At 39.0% G+C, this 19,124-nt stretch overlaps 1 protein-coding gene across 3 annotated transcripts in view; it reads right to left on the bottom strand.

Annotated features, from left to right (window-relative positions):
* The window catches only part of F5 (coagulation factor V), a 35,899-nt gene extending 17,726 nt beyond the window's left edge, over window positions 1–18,173 (bottom strand). Inside the window, exons 1-13 of one of the 3 annotated variants that reach the window (XM_032098586.1) lie at window positions 17,543–18,173; window positions 15,927–16,112; window positions 12,745–12,836; window positions 11,619–11,741; window positions 10,339–10,551; window positions 7,378–7,521; window positions 6,212–6,433; window positions 5,515–5,680; window positions 3,597–3,774; window positions 2,432–2,534; window positions 1,842–2,053; window positions 934–1,084; window positions 26–238 (exon numbers count right to left, since the gene is read on the bottom strand). In XM_032098586.1, coding sequence (XP_031954477.1) covers window positions 26–238; window positions 934–1,084; window positions 1,842–2,053; window positions 2,432–2,534; window positions 3,597–3,774; window positions 5,515–5,680; window positions 6,212–6,433; window positions 7,378–7,521; window positions 10,339–10,551; window positions 11,619–11,741; window positions 12,745–12,836; window positions 15,927–16,087 — 1,978 coding nt within the window. In that variant the 5' untranslated portion in view covers window positions 16,088–16,112; window positions 17,543–18,173. Of the gene's footprint in view, window positions 1–25; window positions 239–933; window positions 1,085–1,841; window positions 2,054–2,431; window positions 2,535–3,596; window positions 3,775–5,514; window positions 5,681–6,211; window positions 6,434–7,377; window positions 7,522–10,338; window positions 10,552–11,618; window positions 11,742–12,744; window positions 12,837–15,926; window positions 16,113–17,542 lie in introns of those variants that run through there. The other 2 variants (XM_032098587.1, XM_032098588.1) reach the window with 2 other exon arrangements.
* Window positions 18,174–19,124: the final 951 nt, after the last annotated feature.

Raw genomic sequence — 19,124 nt, 5'->3', positions numbered from 1 at the left:
CAAACACTACAGTTCCACCACTTACCACCATTGTCCATTTCCACTGTGACTGATTCTCCGCTCATGGGGAAAAGGCTCAGTGTATCTTCGTATTTCCCACGATACAGAAAAGAGTGGCCAGAAAGGCGAACAGAGACAATTTCATCATGAGTGCCAACACTGGAGAAGTGCCACTGAACCACAGTATCTCGGCAAAACCCAAGGATTTCACTGCTGTCAGACACATAACCATTTATTGCTAAAAGGAAAGCAAAGTAAAAGTGGTTTCAGTATTTTTATTTTAAAACTTCCTGTTCTTTGATGTCAGTCCACTGAACTGGACTCATGTTTGCACCTGGAAAGAGACTGGCACAGGGCTGAAAACACGGTAGTCCTGATGGAGATTCCATCTCTGGAAATATTATCGCTAAGGCCAGCAGGATGCTGCACCAAAATTTAGTTAACCCTTGCCTTTGCTTCAGGGTCCAGAGCCAGCCTAACTTCTAGTGGCAAGGCGTGGGTAGGCCTCTTCTCCCTGGCAGCTAGCAATAAAACAAGGGGAAATGGCCTCAAGTTGCTCCAGGGGAGGTTCAGGTTGGATATTAAGAAAAATTTCTTCATTGAGTGTTTAACCATTGGAACAGGCTCGCAAAGGAAGTGGCAGAGTCATCATCTTTGGAAGTGTTCAAAAAAACAGGTGAATGTAGCACTCTGAGATATGCTTTAGTGGACGTGGTGTTATTATGTCAGAGGCTGGACTTGATCTTGGTGGTCTTTTCCAACCTTTCTAATTCTATGATATTGCCTATTTCTGTCCTGTGCCATCTGGCACAGTTAGAAGTTCACTGACTCTCTGGAGGATCCCCTGATCCCATGTGCTTCTGAGAACAAGCAATCACTGAGGGCTCAGGTTCATACAAGCTTTCACATTATTCATCTTGGTATCTCACTCACTGTGCATTATGTTCGAGTTATAGAACTTGGGATCATCCCTTTTAACAGTGGCTGGGTTGCTGCAGTACTCCTTGATGTTATCCTCTAGGTACCAGCTCTTATTTTCATCGAACACAGCAAACACTGCCTGCTGCTCCTCATCTGCCTTTTTCTGAAAGACAACCAACACAGCAGTTACATTTTATCAGCAGACTCATGCATTAAGAACTCAATCCTACAATCTCTTTCTTACTATATAAGCAACACAGGCTTCTCCAGAGTCCTGGTGCGTGTGATCTAAAGACTGAGGGGTAGGGAGTACAGGCTCCAGACTTCAATCCTACTACTGCAACCCACCTGTGGGTGGAACACTGAGCAAACCTTGAGCACTGCTGATACATAGATGGTTTACGACTGGGCTCTCTGTAACAGAACCAGACTTCTCATTTGACTTGAGTATAAGTTACTGATATTTTTTTTTTCTCCCAAGTGATGCTTAAATCTTTGCCAAACAAGATTTCAATATCTGGTACAGAGAAGCCTTCTCCCAGAACTCTCCCATGCTGTTTTGGTTGTTCTAGATTCATTGTGCCTGGATTGTCAGATGCTGTTGAGCTGTCTCTGTTACAGAAAGCGATCCGGTCAGATCTGCATGTCTTCAGAGTATGAAAACATAATGGCAGCAGGAAAATTTATTATCAAGTCTAGAAATAGACTCAAGTCAGGCTGACCTTTTGTTGACCTTTCTTAGCCCTTGCTAAGAAACACAGAACATAATTCCTTTACTGCTGTGGACAGCTAGAGGACTGCTTCTTCAGGAGCCTATTGGTTTAACTGCTCTCTACAGAACAGTTCTCTAAGGGAAGCAAAACTAAATTCAGTGTAGACCAAATAACATTATTTGAGTAAAATCTGCCCAAACAACTTACCTGCACACCCTTTTGTGTCAGTGCTTCACTTTTACAAATCAGAAGTGGGCCAATCAGTCCGGAGGCTATATCTCTCTCAATATTTACAGCACTATGATACAGCCTCGTAATACATTGTGCATCCCGTGCAGTGGGTTGGTCTGATTTAGAAATTTTCCACTCGTAAGTGTATGTCTCCCCTGGTTCAACTCCTCTACTCTGGGTGCCATTGCCTAAGGAAAAACAAGAACATTAATGATAAAAACTCAGAGCCACGTCATAATATCAAGCTGCATGACATTCTAATGACATTGGTGCAGTCAGGCCATTAAAAGCTACCTTGAGATAACTGAAGTTCAGCAAGAACTTTTGTCTCTCTAAAATCACAAACAAAAACAGAAAACTAAGACAACATAAAGAGGGTATTTGTCTCTGCTTAGGAGGTAATACCTTGGTTTCTCTATAAGGCAACACAACAGGTAAGCAGAGGCAGAGCACAGAACTGAGGTCTCCCAGTCATGCACATTCCCAGCCACAGCACCTCCTTCAAAGCAACGAAACCATCCACAACACTTAGTGATATGCAAAAATATATTTCACAAATTTTTTACTTGTGGGATCCAGAGGATAATCAGCTCCTTCTGCCTTCTTTGCAAGTGTCACTCCATGGAAATAAATGCTGTAGGGTCGACTGGCCTTATTTTTGAATACAATCTATATTGATAGGCAAATGAAAAAAAAATTAGGATTCAACAAATCCTTGTCTGAATACATAATGAAGTTTCCACTACAGTAGAATTTGACTGGGTTTAGCCCCAAAAGTGCCAGGAAGGCAAAAGGGTGTCTTAAATACTGTCTGATATATAAACCCATAGAATAAATGATGGTCCCATTCTGCTGGACTTTGTAGAGCCCACTGAGTGAAGTTCAGCTGCTTACACCTGTGCTCTGAAGTCTAAACAGAACACTTGTTCTTCCAGCTACTAGGCACACACTATCTCTGGAAATACGAAGTTACTAACTGAAGTTCTTAAGAACCTTCAATATGGGAGAAAACAAATTTAAACCAAACCTTGTCCCAGATTCTACGACCCCAAGGGGATATGTAAGGAAAAAGCAAAATGTCCTGCCTATTCTGGATAAAATCAGGATTAAAAAAATAAAAAGAGAGAGGGAAAAGAAAAAAAGGAATCTGCTAAACCCAAATTCAGAGCCACAAAGTCATGGTGGAAATTATAGAAGTTAAAGGTCAATGAACTTTGTGAGGCATCATTAAGTGACAACAGAAAGACAAGTGGGTGTTGCAGCAACACAAGCTTGTAATGCAAATGTTTTGTAGTTTCATGGTATAACGTCATGAAAGAACATTTGATAATGGCAACTGAGTACCATTGTCTAAAACAGCCAGAAAAAAATATCAACATAAGAAAAAAGGGGCTCATGAAGTTCAGCCTCAATATCCACATCCCCCCAGAAGTCCACCCAGGTCTAGGGGTTTTTTCCCACTTTGGACCAGTGTCAGCATGTATTTTACAGAGTGGAACTGAAGCATGTTTATGCTGTAAAATAAAGCACAATCATGGAAACTGTAGAGGGAATGCTGAGAAATGCAAGCTAAACACTGTTACTTGTGATTATACCTTTTAACAGGGCCAATATTTATAACATTAGCTATATTTTTTGACAGACAACATAAATCAAACTAGTTCTTTTGTGTCTCTGCCTCAATGAAAATCATGCTATAGTATAAATAATCTCTGTATTTATGTTACTTACTTTGACTTTATCATTCAGTTGAGCTCTGATAATAGGGCCCAAGATTCCAGTTTCCTTGGGACGAGGATTTTCCAGGCGTTTAGTGAAGCTGGCATCAGCATATTGCCGAAAAATAGCCTTTTTATACCTTTTACCTATGAGATTTGAGAAGTTGTCCAAGTGTTGTGATTTATAGTGTCTTAAAAATAAAGGAAAAGAAAAATTATCAACAAAACTTGAATAGAATAACAGTAGAATCTGTTAAAATACAAAATTAGTATTCAAGCAACTGGTAGAAATCTCACTGCTGGGAAAAAAATCCAAACCCTAAACTAACCTAATGCTTTTCACCCCAAATTCTGACCTAAATTAGGTAAGAAGAATCTAGGACCATTACTTGTTTTTTGGTATTACATTTGACCAATTAATATCAGAATTTACATTTAATTTAACAGTGTACGTGCAAGAAAGAAACAAACTGAAGCAGCAGGTACACTTTCAAGGTAAGATAGAAATCACTGTTCTCCTTTTTCAAAGGCATAGTTGAGCACAGAGAAAAAAACAAAACAATTTGGTTACAGTAGCAAAGAGTCCAGGAGAAATAGGAACACAATCTTAATCCCAATCCCAACCAGGTACCACACAGTAAATAGTGTTACACTGGGGTTTCAAAAATTAAAATTGTTAATGCTGAGAGCAAAACTAGGATAAATACTGGGAATTTATTCAGAGCAGCTGTATACAAGTTGTCACTTGCACTTCAAAAAAAGTTACTGAACAGGCATAAATTCTGCAGTTTTGAACAAAGGAGGAAAAATCAGAGCAGTGAGGTGGTTAAGTAAGGCAGTGTGACTGGCAGGAAAGATATAAAAATTTGCTCCATGCAGTTCAAGAGCACATAAAGGAAGCAAATCATGCCAAAGGAGAAGGAGTTGTACAAACACTGTATTTCTCAGGAGGTATATGAAACTATAACCCTTAAAGAATAAGGAATTTGTTTCGTTCTGCTTAAATCCTTAAAGGTTCTTATGAATATCAGCTTGTAAAGGCATGAATAGCACTGGGGAATTGACACACTGTAAATTTAACCCCACAGTGCACTGATATCACTGTATACTATGACATCGTGTATGTTACAGAATTCCTTCTATTTATCTTAAATTGAACAAAATAGCCTAATATGTTTACTTACTATGACTTGTACTCCTTCTACATTGGTACCCTGCAGAGGTCATTTATAGAGAGATCTTTCTCCTGTTCCCTAAACATTTGATTGTACTGAACTTATAAAAACTTTCCATCTCCAGAAATATTCCCTCCTTCCCTTTCCCTTTCTCTTAGAGATTGTTTATTTTAGCAGAATTGATGCTGAAAAATATTTTAGAAATTTGCCTTGTATGCTACCTTGGACAATTCCTAAGTCATCTTCCTATTTTGGGCTCCCTGTGAGAGGCAGAAGAAAGTGTCCACTTTTGGGCTTCTAAGCAAAGAAAGTCACTGACACTGGTGAAAAGTCCAGTAAAGGGCCACCATGGCAATCAGGGAGCCAGAGCACTTGGCATGGAAGCAAAATTCCAGTTCATCCAGTCATGCAAAGACATAGCTAAGGGAGCATCTTATCTTTATCTTCAACTATCAAATGGACATTATAGAGAAAGCAGGACCACTCAGAGCTGCATAGTGAAGAGATGAGACACAAGGTGCAACATGAGGAAGGATGATTAGATACAAGGAAAAACTTTTTCACTGTGAAGTTGCAAAGGTGCCAAGGGAAGCTGAGGGGGTCTCTGTACTTGGAAACAATAAAAATGCAACTGGATAAGGTCCAGTGCAACTGCATCCAACTTTGCTGTTGGATACCAAGAAGTTCTTTCCAACCAGAATTATCCTGTGATTTCATGGTAACATTCCCTATTGTATTGACAAAGTTTTATTTTACCTATCAAGGGTGTCTGGAATACTTGGGGCGTAATCCCAGGTAACTTCCTCTGCAGCAATGAAATACTCCCAGGTTTTGACCATAAGACGCTCTCTATAGGAGAGACGACTCTTCTTCACCTCTTTGTCCCCACAGTCCCTCACAGTGAGGTAACCATGCATTCCAGCTAGTTGAGAGGAAACAGGAACATAGTCAATTCCCATCTGAGGAACTCTTATGACTTCAGCTGTTTTTTACCCCCAAAACGTACCTCCAGCTCTTATAAGAGAGATATTTTTCTCATTCTTAAAAACAGAATTCCAACCATTGCTGAAAGATACCACTTCCAAATGATGAACAGCAAATATTTTCATGAGGTTGAAGTACCCTTAGCTGAGAGTACTCAGTTTCTCAGGAAACAGGTGGTTTCTTACTCATTTTATAACGTTGCTTATCTGAACAGCTCATAGAGACTTAGATGCTGGAGTACTGAATCACTGTTGCAGTGTGATGTGCACACTGCAGTAAAGCTGCAGATAAGAACATCTTTCAGTTCATCATGCACTTCCAACAGAATGCCCTGTTCTTGGGCAGTTTCTTAGCAAAATGACAAAGCCATCTGAAACAGATTAACGGTACCATTGCAAAACAGTAGAAGCCATTTAGGACATAGAGAAGAACAGCTTTACAGGTGCCTAATAAAGAGATGTTTCCTTGCCTTGCAGGTGCTTTTGGACAAGAGAAGATATGAGCCACCTTCCTTCCTCAGTCACTGTCATGTTTACGGTGGTTGAGGCTCCTCCCACCAAGTTAACGGCAGAAACTCGGCGATGTCTTTGCTCCATGGACTGGCCATTGATATGAATGGAGAAGATTTCTGTCTTGGAACTCATTCCTATCAAGTGCCAGCTAATGTTGTCATATGCACAAGCCTCTAAATCTGAAAGAGACAGGAGAGTAGGGTTCACAATACAGGCAAATCATGCAAGTTCCCTATGCACCCTAGGTTTGAAGTGAATCTTCACTGAAAACATTAAAAAAATTGCTGTGATTGATGTTTGCAACAAGAGGAAGTTTCAGAAGCGTGTAAATGGAACAGATACCAAAATCCTGCATGTCAGTGGAAGATAGGCGTTTAAATATTACCTGCAAGTGACAAACACTTACAATGAGCTGGCAAAAAAAGGAAAAGTAGCAAGTGCCTTCTTTTGGAAAGCTGACCTGTCCTTGCTTGGGGAGTGAGGGGAAAGCAGGACAGGAAGGGAGAAGAACAAAGCAAGGATCTAAGCTAAAGAATTATGTGGTACCTAGTGACAGTAACTACCTTCTCCAATATTTGCTTAAAAAAATCCCCGCTTAAGACAACCTTTTTTATTTGCTCAATGGATGGGAGAGAGATATGAAAGTTGTTCCTTAGTAGAACAAGGGAAAAGCACTAGCAACAGAATAGCCCCACCACCATCTTCCTAGTCTTCTGACTTAATTGAGTATTTTAATGATAACTGACTTTCCACTTTCGGGAAGTTTTTCACCCAGTATGTTCTATATGCTGTAGAACCAACAATTCACTTAATCAAATCACTCTCTCGCCATCAGCTTATTAAAAAAATGAGGAACCTATTATGTCCTTTATTTTAAGTTAGGAATCTTTTTCTTCAAGCAGAAGTCTTCCTAGAATCAATCTCATTGTTCCTCTCAGTAATTTGGCATGACTTCCTTTCAGCAGCACAGTTTTTCTTCCAGAATTTAGATGCTCACAGACACATTCTAAAAAAGGCTGTATCCCATTTCTCCACATTCCCATTCTTGTGCATGAAAAGCAACTAAAGGTAATATTCAGTGTTCATAAATGTTAATTTAATTTCACATAAGCCTGAATGGTACCTGGTAACGTTCCATCAGTATAGCCATTAATTGTGTACTTGACCGATGCTGATCTTTGCCAACTCTTGTTTTCATCAAACACACCAAACATCAGTACATATTCCCTGTCAAAATGTTTCTGTGACCCATCCTCATTTAGACTTCCTATGAAGGAGAAACAACAGGTCTTAATTTGAAGCAGAAATAAAGCAGATTTCACATCCATGCAGTTGCATTAATGTACATTTAAGGAGCTTGTTTCACCTGTTAGCATGTACTGGCTGAGCCTGATCAAAACAAAGCCTTAAGAATGCTCATAATGTGATTTTATTTCTGAAAGTACTTTTGGATTGGCTAACCACCAAATCAAAAGTCTGAAGTATTCCAGAGAAGATGAACATCACACAACGAATTGTCTCAGACAATTTCTGGCAATGTGTTACAGAGATCACCTAAATGAAGGGGAGTGTCAAACACCTTCTGTTCACAACCAGGTGCTGCCCTCGCTTTTCAGACTGTGAGGCAAGGAGAAGAGCGATGGCAGAGTCACCAGCAGTGTGAACAGCACCTTTTCAAGCACTGCACTGAGGTCATCAGCACCTTTAAAAAGCTTAAAACCGACCACTCAGCAAACAACACTTACACACAAAAGACTTCAACAGACACTGCTGCACTGGATCAGTTACAAGAAACTGTCCTGGTTGATTTTGTGATACAGATGCAATTTCTGTTGAGGAAAAATTCATTCTGGACATGCTACACAGAACTGGTATGATTTGTACTGATTCTTTCTACAGATTGCTCAAATACTTCCACTTGCTACTTTCAAAACTTTCATAATCTGGTCCCTCTGGATTACAGGAATTAAAAATGTGCCAACTTGATTAATCTACTTAGGAAAAGAGGCATTGAAAGAAATTATCTTTAATATAATCCTTTTTGTTTATGAGAAGTTACAAAGTTCTGTTTTTCTTCATGAAAGAAGCCAACAGAGGAATCAGATCAACAGAGGAATTTATCTACTTGTCATGAAAACAACATTCAGGCAGTGCTTTAACTCAAAAGTCCACTTAATATAACCTTACCAACTCTTAAATGTGTCTGACTACGGGCAGTTGACCCCAACCAGCAGCCAAACACCCACTTCAATGCCTCCCAGTCCCCAATAGGACAGGAGAGAGAACAGGAAGAACAAAAATGAGAAAATTCATGGGTCAATAAAGATGGTTCAAAGGTGAAGGAAAGGGGAAAAAAACAAGCAACACAGAAGAAATCACTCATTATCTCCCACAAGCTGACTGATGCCCAGTAAGTCTCTCAAAAACAGTCACCCTCTCAAAAACAGTCACCTGGGAAGTCAACACCCCTCGTTCTCCCCACGCTGCTGCTCCTTCCTCTGCCTCCAGATTTTATTGGAGAACGATGTTAATGGTAGAAAACAACCCTTTGGCCAATTTGTTTCATCTGTCCAGATGGGTCCCCTCCCAACCTCTTGTCCACCCCCAGCCCACTATCTGGGGAGGTCTGAGCAGGAAAAAGAGAAAGCCCTGACACTGTGAAAGCACTGTTCAGCAACTGCTCAAACATGGGTGGGTGTATTATCAATGCTAATAAGCCACAAATCCAAAACACAGCACCATATGCACTGCTGTGAAGAAACTTAACTCCATGCCAGGCACATCTACCAGACACAGTGCTCAGTCAAAAAGCTGTGTTCAGAAATCTTAAAAATATGCATACTGAGCAGTTTGACTTTGCTCTAGCTAGAAACATGCACTCAAATTGTCTTGAAGGTAGCAGTCACACCAGCCCATCTCAAATTCATACCCTACTCAAGCCCACAATGCATGCATTTGAGAAGCCTGAGAAGGAAGTAGTTTCAAAGTATTTGCCCAGATTAGCTCAACCAGTATGCCATAAAATGCGTATATACACAGAAAACCAGAGAAAGAAAACCCAAGAAAATGAGGAAAATAACAAGTCCTAGATAATACTAAAAGCACCAATCATCAGAAAAATTCAGGAGGAACATAATTAATACTAATGCCACTCCTTTGAGGTGATATGAGTAGGTGTATTCTGCAATTAAGTGGCTATGTGTCAGTGAGGAGAGTGTCCTTGTGCAACCCACGCTGAACCAGTGCTCTGTTTACTTTCAGGGAAGTTTTGAGGTCCAAGTCCATGCAGTCTACAGTCGACACAAAATTTTTGACTCAAACTAAATCTAAAAGCTAAATTAATCCAAGCTAAATAAGTCACAGTGCTTTCACTACAAGGATATGTAACTTGGAAAAACTTAGGACTTAAGGGACCAGTAAGAAGTTTAAGTAGCTTACACGAAGGCATGTTCTTTCAATTGTCCCTCCAACCAGGGATATGTATCTAGCAGCTACTTACAAGTGCTACAAGACACCAGTTCTTATCAGTGGAGATGGAGTTCAATGGTTCAGATTGCTAAAATCTAAAGTTTCTGACTGCAAGCAAGAACAATAATCTGTTCAAATTTGGCCATATCTTCAAATGACTAGCAAAAGACACACTGCTCTGCAATTTTAAACCCTTGTTACACAAGAGTGAGTGTTCCAGGTTCTTGATCAGACAGCCTTTAAAAGACAATGGGTGAAACAATTGTTTCCTGCCTTATTCTCTGAAATGGCCGAACCATTTTGAATGAAGTTTTAAAAAATATTTATTCTATGACACGAATAGCAGTTAAGCAACTGAAAATGCAACCAGCACAGGCAAATGTATCTATTTATTAATGTTTTCTGCCCATCCCATAATTATAGAATGGAACTGCATGACAGCTAGCATTTAAAAACTTTAACATTTAAAAGAATGATGTTAAAAACCATTTGTTTTACACTGCATATAAAGATGTGAAAAAGAAAATAATATATCTTTTCTCATTATCATACAACCTTAACTTTGTTAGGAAATGAAAATGTATTACCTTATAGTAGTCTTACAGCATTTCATTACCTTTCTTACAGATCAGCAGTGCTCCAATCAGACCAGAGTTAAAATCCATTGTCATGTTCTCATGAGAATAGTAAACATAAGTAAGACAAGGAAGGTCAGCTTCTCGTGGACTAACTTCTTCTGATATATCCCACACGTATGTGTAGACCTGCCCTGGCAGTACAGCATCATCTCGTTTTTCTGCAGCTGTTGTTCTGTCATCATAAAGGGAGCCTGCCAAGAAAAGAGACAGTAGGGTGGCACGAAGACAAAGAACAATTAAAACACCTGGAATATCCTCCTACAATCAGTTCCAAAAGCTTGGTTTGTTTCTTGCTTATACTTCAGCTTCGAAGAGATAACTCATGATTCCACTCACACATTGTTGAGAGTAGCAGGGGGAAGGTAGCTATTCCACCACCATCCTGTGTCTTACAGAGTCAAGATTTCCTAGAAGTATCATCACTGCCAAAAGGTTGGGCTCTTCATCAGTCTGACTAGGGTTAGGACGGCATGAAGCTTCAGCCTCTGCTCATTGATGCTCTGCAGAGGAATGCTGCTCACTCTGTCACCTTTTTACATGTCTCTCATAAAGCGCTGCCTGGGCTGGCATTGCCTTGCTGCCTTAGGCCTTTTGTATACTGCATATCCACATACTGAGCAGTAATGGCTCATGTCTATGCCTGCCATATCCAACAGATCTGCAATATGATAAAGGGGAGACAGAGAACTGAAATCTGAGGTGCAAAAGGCACATTAATTAATAAGAGAGTCAAACTGAACTGCCCATCACTTCCAATGAGATGTTCTGTTAAACTCAACGAGATGGACTTGCAAAACTCTCTTTGTACCCACACAGCAAACAAAGCCTTGCATAAATTTGTAAACTGTGAGTCAGAGCTCTGGCTCAGCACCCAAGGCAGGGCAATCCAAGAAGCATGAGCAACCAAACTCACTTCGTGCTGGTGCAGACATTTTAGTGTCCATTTGGTCATAGTTTATCAACTCTTTTTGCTAGTCTTGTGAGGGTGTGGAGCAAAACACCACAAAGCTGAGCATTAAATGCTGAGTATCAGAACAGCATGATCAGTACTGTTAGGAGACTGTGCATATAACACTCATACTCCTAGTGTTACACTGACAAACAGGAAAGGAGCTAACAATGGGCATGAAGTTGCAATCGAGGATCAAGAGGTATTTGTGTTACACATAGCCTCAAGCATTGGTCTGGAGCCCTCTCAACATTTCATGCAGTACTCTACAAGTAAATGAGCAAAATATGGAGTTTTTACAGTACTTACCTTCTTCATTTTTGCTGTAAACTAGGCCTTGGGGATGAATACTGACTGGCTTGTCAGCCATGTTTTTAAGGTGAACTACCAAAGTATCTCCCACTTCAGCACGCAGGGTTGGTCCCAAAAGTCCTGTAGTTATTCAAGACAAAGAAAGAGGAAATTATTAGTAAAACAGTATGTTCAGTGAAACAAAGATTTCTCTCCCATATTAGAAGATATTAGCTCTCAAAGAACAAGTTACAAAATTAATAGAGAATGTAATAACACTGCATGTTATTTGATTTACCCATAAAAAGGCATATGGATACTTAAAGCCTGCAGTGCATAGTCAGAAATGTTATAAATTATCTATCTGGCAACTAGCACTTAAAAATCACAGGAAAATAGTAGATTTGGGGGAAAAAAAAGTTATTTACAGATACAGAAACTTTATCAAAAGATTCCTCTTGAGGTTCATTGGAAATTTCCAGGAATCTTTCACATACAATTAAATTAAATAGCTTTAGAAAATAAACATTTTATAGTTTAAAAGCTTGGAGAAAGGCATCCAAACACATTACTTTAGTAGCACTCTGAATGCCAGAAGTCACAGAACAAAGAGATCTTTCAATCCCCAAATGTTATCCAAATAAATAATCAGTTCCACACTGCAAATTTCTTGAGGCATTTCCTGCAAAAGATTTCAAGAGCTTGTATCCCTACTCCCCAGCTTGCAAAAAAAAGCAATTGAAAAACCTGTTAAGACAACTTTTGGCTTGTTAGTCTCTTTTCTTTTAAACTATTTTGTAAATATTTAGCTTCAGGCCTTAGGCTCTTTCCATGTGAATGTACAGTGTCATCACTGCGCCTGTGCCATACAAATCTAAATGCATGTGGTAAATTCATCAGATGCTGAAAACAAAGGGAACAACTTTGTATGGTGCAACTGATGTGCAGACAGCCACATCCTCTGAAAGCCCAACCTCTCTATGGCCTTTGGAAGCCTCATTCCTGCACTGTAGAGACCTCATCCCCTGTGTCTATTTGGTTTTTATACAAATAATGGACACAAAAATGCAAGCTTGCTTAGGTTGCCACTCGCTTGAAAACAAGCAACAAATGAAAATACTCAGAACATTTCATTCCTGTTTACCTGCAAATGTATTTGCTGGTTTTTCTTTTTTAAAATCCACTTCATATTCTCTGTAAGAAATTTTCTTAAACACAGGATCTGAATGTTCCAATCTGAAACCAAGAGAGTTACAAAAAAATACTGAAAGGAGAAAGATTCTCAGAGATGCTGCTGTTGTTTAATGGATATCTCAAAAAATGAATCTTGGAAATATGTTTAATCACTTGCACATTTTGCTGAAGGCAAAGCACACAGTCCAACTCTTTGTAGTGTCTTCCCTTCTTCCTCTTACTCTATTGAATCTATGATGTTCCGGACCCAGATAATTTTGTATGGGTCCAATATCCCTACCTAGGAAGAGTTCACCATTGATTTTACTGGTGGTTTTTACAGGTCCTTTTGATTCTGGGGTAAAGATGCCTTTGTTTTGTCCAAGACACAGAGGAAGATGTCTCAACCATACTTAACCTAGAAAGCATCTGACAAAACACAGTGAAAGAAACCTGAATTTCTTTTTATTCAGCCCTATGTTTGAACTTTAAGACTCACCAGAAGGGCTCTACAACAGCACTAACAGCAAGCTCCTGTCACAGGAATGACTCTGGAGGCAAGCACAAAACTGTTCTGTGACAACAACTAAGGATCTCATAGCAAGTTAGAAAATGAGAAACACTGCAAGTACCCTTAGTCTTGTTACATAAACGATTTGGCACCCAGCAGACCACGCAATGTTTTCTTAGAAAATATTTAGGCAAGCAGAAGGAAACCAGCACACGACGCTTCTGCAATGGAAATAATGACAAGAAGAGGGCTGAAAGGATAATAGCCCTTCACATTTATTGGTTGATTTACTATAGTATGTATGATGACTGAATCCAACAGTAATTCCACCTGCTTTCTTTGTAATGCCCTTTCAGGCACATTTGACAGCGAGGAGCTGATGGGCTGCTCAAGCATGGGGAGGCTGAGCAGAGAGAACAGAGAGAGCTCACTTCAGTGACATCCAGGGTCCATAAGGGGGAGATCTCTTGTGGAAGAGATCTCATGTAAATTCCTCTGCGACCCGCTCTTGCCACAGCAGAGTCAGGCAGAAGTAGTTCGTGTTTCAATTAATTCCCATCTCCTTAAAGTTGCTGATAAAATTTTGTTTAACTCTTTAAGGGGAAGGATGAAATCCATAACCTTCATTGACAAGAGCTGCCCTAACGTGGCAATGTTCAAGAGAATATGCATGTAAGACTGTGGGGTAGAAGAGGAAATTTATCAGTGCCAACTGTATATCGAGGAGGAACAAAATACACAGCGAGCTAGCACTTCAGAAATCTCACACTACGCAAGCAGGTCTAGTTACATAACTTTTAGGAACTGCAGCAGCAACACTGCTTGATGCAGAGATAATACATTTTCACTTAGCTCTGAAGTGCTTTATAAATAAAAATCGCTTGTATGCGGTAAAAAACCTCTGAGAAGATAAGACAAACACTCAGAGATGTTAGGTATCATTTTCTAGCCTGTATGATTGGAAAATTAAGGAAATAGTTCAGGAAGAACCCATTTTTTTTCCAGCCTCTCTTCAGTTATTTAGAACTAAAAGTACCAAAGTACACAGCTTCTACTGAAATCAGCACAAGCTACATACTCCAATATCTTTGGGATCCAAGCCATTAACCCTTCCCCAGTGAGTATATTTCTGTTCTGAGGATTTTTGTTTCTCTGTTTTGTTTTGGTTTTTTTTTAGTTGGTAGTTTTGTTGGGTTTTGTTTGCTTGTTTGTTTGTTTTGGGTTTTAGTTAAATTTCTATAAGCTCTACAAATTTCATTAGACCCATTTAGGATGTGACTTGCTCTAAATACTTAGGCAAGGTAATTCAATAGACATTGCATATAAAATACTGCTGGGTTATCTCAGTGTACTTCAGCTGAGGTTTGAGACAGTCTTGTGAGTCTCTACTGCATGAAAACATCCACAATGTGAATTTCACAAAACAGCAGTTGATGCTTATATTGATGCATCCAGTGCAGAGAAGAATGAAGTTCTAACTAGTAAATTCACATGTCCAGGTCAATACCTAAATGGCATTTGGCTTCACATTTCTACATTTAAATCCTGTTTTCTTCTGTCTTGTCAGTTTGACTCTGTGCTTTTACCAGCTGTATTAAATTTTCAAGGGTGTTTCAGAAATCAGAGAAACTTTGTTGTAATTAAATCTTGAAAAAAAAATAGTTGCAAAGTCATAATCTGAACTGAAAACATTTTTTCCATATTATCCTGAAATGCAATATATGTTTAGAAAAAAAAATCACAAACTAAAAAAAAAGCAAGTCATCCACCTATATATAAATGTATATAAAAAAAGCAGCAGTATCCAAAAAAATTTAATGTCAGAGAACAAGTAATTTTAAATTAATTTTAATGTTTAATTTTTAGTAATTTTTCCTCCTAATTCAAACAGAATTTGAAATTACATCCAATTTCTGTAATCTGTAGCACTGCACTTGCAGTGTTTATAATCCTAAGGATAGTAGTAGCAATAAAAATAACATGTTTTATATTCTTGATTGGTGGATGCAGGTAGGCTGGCCACTGTGCAATATGGTCTGAAAAAAATGAAATCAGTGTTTTTATTTAATGAAGCAGAGCAACACTTGATCTTACAACCTTTACTCATGAGAACTCAGAATGTACATTCCACAAAACTCTTGAACAACTCAGAAACCACACAACTAGTTCCAAAGTTCATCTGGCTCTGATTTAAGTGAAAGTGATAGCATCCAAACTGGAACATTATTCCTTCAGTAAATTCTAAAGTCCTAAAGTTTTTGAAATCTTACCAAATCATGGCTCAACTTAACATTGCTCAACATCCACGTACCTAAAATAAATACATTAAAAAAACCCAAGCAACCAGAATTAAGCTATGCAAAAATGACAAAAGCAAGCCCTGGAACTTATTTAACAGAAGTGCTCTGAAAACATAAAAATAATTCTATCCACTAATGAAGCAAATAAAAAGGAGCTTTTAATATGTCACTAGCTCTAGTTCAGATCATGCTGTTTGAAGTCAACCAAATTCCTCTGAAATCAACAGATTTGGCTCCAAAGTCTTCCTGGGCTCTGCAATTTCACAAGAGATGGGAGACACAAACCACTTTTCAGTCCCAAGGGAGGATTAATTTCATCTTTCTTATCCTGTACTTTGTTACCTGGACTTTTCCTCAGGTTCCGGTCTGTAGGTCCAGCTAGTGATCTGAGCAGCTATGTAGTGCTCCCTGACCTTCACAGCTCCCGCCACACGCTGCTCTGAGTCTGGCCACCATGAACCAAGCAGAAGCAAGAGAAAAAGCTGCATGCAGTGCAGCGTCATGGTAGAGATGCCTGTTGATGCTGCTCTGGAAGACAAGGCAGAAACCACTGCTTTTATTGCTGTTGCTGCTTCTAACTTCCCCTCAGAAATGAAATAATTATGATGCAATAGGGTAACAGCATTTGCTATGCTCAGGTCATTGCTCTTCACCTCTGCCTCCCCTTACTGACAGGGATCCAACAGAGATAAAAAACTGTTTAAACTACCTTCCTTCCCCTCCTCCACACCACCTTCAGCAAGAGACAAGCACCAAGGAGAAGCAGCTTCAGCCCCACTAGGTGGTTGGGTCATTGTGTACTGAAGCAGCAGGATATCAGAGGCAGAAGATGATTTACATTACTTCAATTACAGGATGTTTGACTTGCATGGTTAGGAAGAAGGGGGGTGTATTTTCTATCTTCCCAGAAAACAGAAACCCAACACATGGCTGGCACTGATGGAAATTTCCCAGGTAGATACTACACCTCCTAAGAAATCGTTCCTACTTTAAAAGCAAAATAGTGAAGGATTAGGTATGGGGACTAGAAGTGGGTGCAGAGCTAAAATCTAGTTCAGATCACCATGTACTGCATGTTGTAACAGTAAGGCAGCCGCCTTTCCAAATGTTGCCAGCTTCAGTTTGGCTCCCACTACACTCCCAAATACCTCAGGTAATGGGTAACCAATGGGCTTCTCAGTGGCAGCTACCAGGTCAGTGCAGAGACTTTTAATCTAGTCTTGACTAGGGTCTGTTGACGTTTATCTAACAAGAAATGATTAGGAAAATACCTTTTGATAAGATAATTACCAACATCAACTATATAACCAAAAATGTTTCCCTGCTTTTGCCAGTGCTAAGAAGTTTGTCAGAACAACAGGTAAATTGTTGATCATGTTTCCCACACACTCGATTGCTAGAAAAAGAAAAAATCCTATCTATTCTTTTGTGGACAGAATATAAAAAACAACATTTTCAATAATATTTTGCTAATATTTTCAGGAAAAAATTACCTAAATCCCCAAATCAAAGTATCTCCACTCCAGAACTAGACAAAAAGGACATTTCACTGGATTACTTCAAAAGAAAACTTGATCAATGCTAGGTTTAATATATTTTTTAACTGCAGAATGGCCTAACTGACAGCTTGGTTAATTCTATCCAAACTATATGGTACCATATGGCCTTAGAAGAAATAGGGAAGATGGCTAGAAAAATAAAAATTGATGAGGACCAATAGCTAAATGCTCCCTACCAAAATTCAGGATCATTTGGTGCATAAACCTGAAAACAATCATGCTCACTTAGACAGTGTAAGACTACAGACATCATTGTATATTTCTTTAAACAAGTCTTCCTGTGATTTTGTTTAATGAACTGTTTGCATTTGAAATTTCCATTTTAAGTAGACTTCTAATAATTTTCCTTTGTAATAAAAAGCTAAAATATTGCAAGCTAAAAATTAATACCCAGATTACCTGTTTAACCCCCCTTGCTTTGTGTCTGTGAGCTGGGAATCATCAAAGCTGACATCAACTGGTTACTTCTCTTTTATCCATTTCAAGGAATTTGGGAGTCATACTTTTGAAATTTCTTAGTCAATTAATTATGCAGTACCATTCTAAAAGTAGAAAGAATTTCTTTTGTAAGTGTGGATAATAATATTGATAGTTTTAAAGGGCAGTATTAAATAGCACTGGAGATACTTTCCTTTAAGCTACATTGATTACCATTTGTTACCCTTCTTTAATCCTTTAAGAACAAGAAGTCCAGTACTGGCTGCTTGGTTATTTTCACCTCTTCCCACACTTCGAGCATCAATGTAAAATTGACCTGCTTGAAATTACCTGCATCAGCCTTAGGTTTTTTTATTTTTTCTTCTTTTATTTAAGCTATTCCATCACATTGTATCCTCTAGGCTTTGTGAAGTTTCAGTGTTCTGAAAATCATTATTAATAATTCAAAGACCTTGTTCCCTTCCACCTGACCATTACTTTCTAGTATCTGCAATTATAGCCTGTCTGATGTTGTGAATGTCTAATACATACATATAATTTTTTTAATTAACATTGGTTGCCTGCAAGCTATTACTATTAGTCCATGACAAGTGACTACAGAATATATTCTTCAGGCTGGAGTCCCCCAAGACAACACAACTTTATTGGCTATTCATATATTTAGCTGTGATCTTTTTTTCTACTTCACAACTGCACATGCTGCAAACTTTGTATTTATCCTCATTGCCTAACCACCTGTTCAAATGTAAATTACAAGTCAACAATGTCTTCAAAAAATCATGAGGTCAAAAGCCATGCATGGAAGAATGTGGGTCTTGTGCAGGCTAGCAAGACATTCTCTGCAGCACAATGCTATTCCCAAAACAAAACCTGATGTACTGATACTGAAATGCCAAATGAAAACCAAGCATGGAAAGAGAAGCCTAAGCAATACCTTTAAACACTAAGAGCAGGTCTGCATCTTCCAGCTGGGCAGATTACTGTCTTCTGACACCCAGTAATTATGGTCCTGATTTCTTGTTATGCTACATGAGAAAACACACTAAGGGTATACTTGCAGTCCTGCTCTAAAAGCTGACCTGTAAAAGTAACTGGCATTGCCAGTTTTCCACCTAGGTTGGGTGGAACAACCTAGGCTGATTCTGAGTTATCAAGAACAGATCTTTAAAAAGAGATGTAAAGTGTTGATGTGCAACTTGCTGCAAATAACAGATTAGGATACACAAGAAACTTGGTTCTACTTCATCAAAACCAATATCCTACGTGCCAGAGGGCAGTTATATCCTGATGCCTGCCAACAGGTTTCACAACTGGCGACAGAGAGTGAGCGAGTTCAGAGAAGAAAAAGTTGTACAACAATTGTGGAATCAGTTGCTAATAACGCCCTAAGTTTCTCTCTCATTCAAACACACAAATCAATGCACAGTGGCCCAGTGAGCATACTTTGTTTAATGCAGGGTGAACAGACTTCACAGGCAAACAAGGAGTTAATTATTGAATCCGCAGTGAACATGTGGTTCTGAAGTAGGTAAAACATAGTGGG

This window comes from Corvus moneduloides, chromosome 2 (assembly GCF_009650955.1).
Source record: "Corvus moneduloides isolate bCorMon1 chromosome 2, bCorMon1.pri, whole genome shotgun sequence".
Classification (NCBI taxonomy): domain Eukaryota; kingdom Metazoa; phylum Chordata; class Aves; order Passeriformes; family Corvidae; genus Corvus; species Corvus moneduloides.
This window is presented reverse-complemented; position numbering and strand designations above follow the sequence as displayed.